The sequence below is a fragment of the Mixophyes fleayi genome, chromosome 3, assembly GCF_038048845.1.
Source record: "Mixophyes fleayi isolate aMixFle1 chromosome 3, aMixFle1.hap1, whole genome shotgun sequence".
NCBI classification, from domain to species: domain Eukaryota; kingdom Metazoa; phylum Chordata; class Amphibia; order Anura; family Limnodynastidae; genus Mixophyes; species Mixophyes fleayi.
The window spans coordinates 227,892,858-227,896,980 of NC_134404.1; the positions used below are offsets into that span (position 1 = coordinate 227,892,858).

The 4,123-nt window shown below is 38.1% G+C and overlaps 1 protein-coding gene across 1 annotated transcript; it reads right to left on the bottom strand.

Moving 5' to 3' along the window:
- Positions 1 to 724: 724 nt before the first annotated feature.
- Positions 725 to 1,401, bottom strand: SF3B5 (splicing factor 3b subunit 5). Its single transcript, XM_075200678.1, has one exon. The coding sequence runs from the start codon at positions 1,234 to 1,236 to the stop codon at positions 976 to 978; it is 261 nt and encodes an 86-aa protein (XP_075056779.1). The 5' UTR covers positions 1,237 to 1,401; the 3' UTR covers positions 725 to 975.
- Positions 1,402 to 4,123: the final 2,722 nt, after the last annotated feature.

Here is a 4,123-nt window from a genome sequence, read left to right on the forward strand (position 1 = left end):
ATGAAGAAGCAAAAATTAAGTGATTTAACCATATACATTTTATATAGCAACACTAGTGTTAGTAGATTGCAATAGCTGCCATTTTAAGTCAGGCAAAAATTCTGTTATATAAGGTAAAAACTTGCTCAAATTATATATTTAGAAAAACAGAGCATGCTCAAGATTCTTTAAGCTTGGTTTAATACTTTTTAATGCTAAATTTGTAGCATTTTATCAAACCTATACACAATATATTTAGTATGTACAGTATACATCATCTATATACATGAAACATGTATTTGTGGCATTGTATTACTGAACTACTTTGCACATTCGTTTTGCTGCAGAATGAGAAGTTTCACATAAATAGATGTGTATTAAAAAGTGGATGTCCACCTTAAAGAATAATACCACCCAAAATCTGAACCGCTGAAAACTTTGACTATGTTATAAATTAGGATACTTCAAAATAATAGACTTGTTTTAAACTGGAATTCAAAATATATACACGCTATCAATAGCGTCAAACAATATGATATACTAAACCTAGCCACAGAAAAAGCACTACTGGACCATCACAACCATAAAAAAGTTTTAACTCATTACAAACAAACAGTTTTGGCTTCATTGATGCCCGAGCTGCTATTAGACGGGTTACAGTACACCGATAATTGGAGCATTACTTAACACATTTTAAAGATTTTACCAGACATTACAAAAATAAAACAGACAACGAACTAGTAAGTCAAAGTTTGGCTGAACGTTTAATTTACACATAAAAGAACCAGGTCATCTAAACAAAATCGTCAAATATAAAATATATTGCAGGTTTATGCTGCTCTTGTAATCAGGGAGCTTCTTCTGCGGGTGATTACAGCCGACATAACATCCATGGCAGCAGGAGGTATAGGTCCCTTGTGCTGCAGATGTAAGGCGCCCACTGATATCAGACAGAAATAAGAGTCCGCATCCACCCGGGCCCAAATAGCTGGAGCCTCAGGAATCGTCCGGCTTGTCCACTGGCGGCCCGCTCGGCTGCAGCATCTTCTCCATGAGGTTGAAGCGCACCCGGGCCTTGCTTTCGTTCTCGGCCACGGCGAAATAGTTGAGCAGATCGAAGTGGCCCATATAGGAACAGTACGAATCCCGGTGCTGGTTCACCAGCCATTCCCACTTGGTGGTGTCCGCATGGCCCGTACCGATGTATTTGGACTGCAGATGTTCCAGCTGGCTGTGGATGGTGTATCTGTCCGTCATATCGCCTCGGTTAACGAGCGGGTATAGTCACACAGTAGCAGCACGAACCTCAATGTCTCCACCGATAGCAAAGCGGAAGTGACGTCCTCAGCGTATCTCCCAACACACCAACTTCAGTGGCGCTGATCGGTATTTGCTGTACCTCTCACACGCTCTGTGTGGCTAAGTGCGCATGCGCACAACACGATATCCGGCTCGGTATTGACTTGGACGTAGCGTGAGCCCGCGAGAGGGTTGAAGAAACGCGGGGCATTGTGGGAGGGGAGGCTTGTGAGTGTTGAATGTAATAGCTGGCAACGTGGGATGATTATTTAAGTTTAGGGAAAATTGCAATGATTACCAAGTGTCCATTTCCAAATTATAGATGTTTGGCTCTTGGAAACGTTACTCTTTATTAAAATTGCCATTTTTATTTGTATTAAATGCAAATCTTTGCATCTATTCTTGTTTTGCTGTCTCTGAGCTTTGCTGGAGAGAGGTGTTTCCAATGCAAAACAAACAAAAAATATAATAAAGGAAACATGACATGATGGAGATTTTGTTGCTTCAGGGTCTACTCAAGAACAGCTGGCCTGATCCATCAAGGCACGCATTCTGGGCGCCACATGCCTTTAAATTTTTTCTAAATCAGCCCTTCATACTCCTGAATTCAACAGGGAACGGATCTGAAATTACATGCAATGATAAATTCAGGTGTAGGTCTGCTGTGCGATGTCCAATACCTATGTGGGTTCTAAATTTGCAAACAAATTTGGAGAAAACAAAAATGAACGTCACCAGTTAATAATAAAAGCATTAATGATAAAACAGTAAAAAAAAGGTGTTTTGTTTGATATGTTTTTGTATGTGTTAATACCTGATGCTTTTAAATGCCACTTGACCTTTGATTGTTCATGCATAGGTATATTTACTTTCATACCTCACTTGTGTTATGTTTTATTCTTTTTCTTTGGAAAATCTAATAAAAACCTTTGTGAGTTAAAAAAGAAAAGGTTTTTTTAATACATTGTTTTCCCCCATGAAGTACATTAATTAGGATGGTCTTAATGTCTACTTAACATAAAATAAATTTTTATAGCTGGTCCTGATTGCAAACATGTTATAGCATGCATACGTGTCTGTCACTAGTACTCAAGATTTAGACGAGACCTGTAGCATGAGTTATGGCAGAAAAACTAAGTAACTTTGCAATGCCCAGAGCTTGGTTTAGACGTGGCTGTGTGCGCTTGAGCTTGGCACGCCCTTACTATAAATTGACTACAACCAAATGCCTCTTCCCTGCCCTGTTCACTCCTGAAATTGTAGTCTGTAGTAAGTGTCCTCTGCGCTCGAAGACGGAGTTGACACGGTTGCTTTTACTGGTGTATGGTCTGGTTTTCGGCTTGCGCAGAATGATTTTCCATACATTAGGCTCAAAATCGGGAAGGTTTGTGCCTTGATGAATCAGGCCCAGCATGTATAGATGCACTGGCAAAGTGTCTGGAAACTAAAATAAAAGGGAAGTACTAAAAGGAATGACGGCTCCAGTCTGCTGAAAGGAATTGCAATTGACTAATTATAGCAAATTCGTAGCAAATTGAACTTTTATGTGTATTTTAAAAAATCTTATAAATTATAACGTCCACACTTATTGCTAAGATACTTGATCATATTTTACATATGGAGTGACAGCTATTTGTTTTTTTAGTGCCATGTCAATCCAGAAATGTCAATAAAAAGTTACATTTGTCTCATAAAAACACCTGTTTCTCTCAGATACCTTAATCACACACTAAATCCTTTGCATATTTGCCCTCCCATCCCTATACCCCACTACACAAATGACGTAGGAATCTATTAAGACCCTGCTATTTTGAAGACTTTCTATCACAGCAATAGAAACACTGGCCACACAATTTTCAATAAATTGACAGTGGCTGCCAGTGGTAAGAGGTGTCTTATCACTCACCAGGCCAGTTTGGCATTAATCTGAAAAGCAAGGAGTTGTGCATCCAGTTCCAAATTCAATAAAAATTAGCGTTATTAGAAGACAAATATGGAAATATTAAAAATTATAAATAAAATAAACTTTAAAACGTCAGAAAAAAATGCTTTACTTTATTAATAAGCATTTTTTTCCTGCAGGGAGCCTCTGCTCTCACCATCCTGGGATAGTGATATTGATAAGAGTACATCAGTGGCACTCGCCGCACAGACCAGGCAATAGTGAGCTTCAACTGGCAAGCTGGGCCTGTTAAATAGGGGGAAGCCCTAAATCTGTCGAAGCCACCCGTTTTTTTTCCAGAATTATGGCTTTTCCCTAATTTATATATAGATCCCATAATGTGGAATAATATTTGTTTTATAGGGTATGGCAAAGCAAAAAAGATTACAGTCATTCTCAGTCTCTTCAACCAATACAGTAATATTAGTGTTTTTTAAATGTAATGAATTAGAATCAATGCCTGTTTGTATGAAATCAGTACTGTGATATGAATAAATACAAATATGATTGCCTGCTCAGAATGTATTAGATGTCTGTTAAGGAACTTCAAGTCCAAACATGTCTTTGCTGAGCATGCTTAGCAATGTAGTTCCACAACTCCTGGAGTGCCATATGTTATGTCCACTTTAGCATAATTCCAGGCATCAACACATAACAACGTAAATGGTGAAACCTCAAGCTCTTGGGTGCTCTTACATAGTAATAGTGACAAAAATTTAAATAAATAATACTTATATTTAATGGAATTAAGACTCTTCTTTGTGTGAAGTCACTCGTCATATGGATAATCATGTGAATAAAACAAATAACAAAAACAGCGTAATACCGTATACACAAATATATACAATATGCAAATGGGATAATCTTTTTGAGTTTCTTCTCCTTTAAACCCCCTCAGGTGGT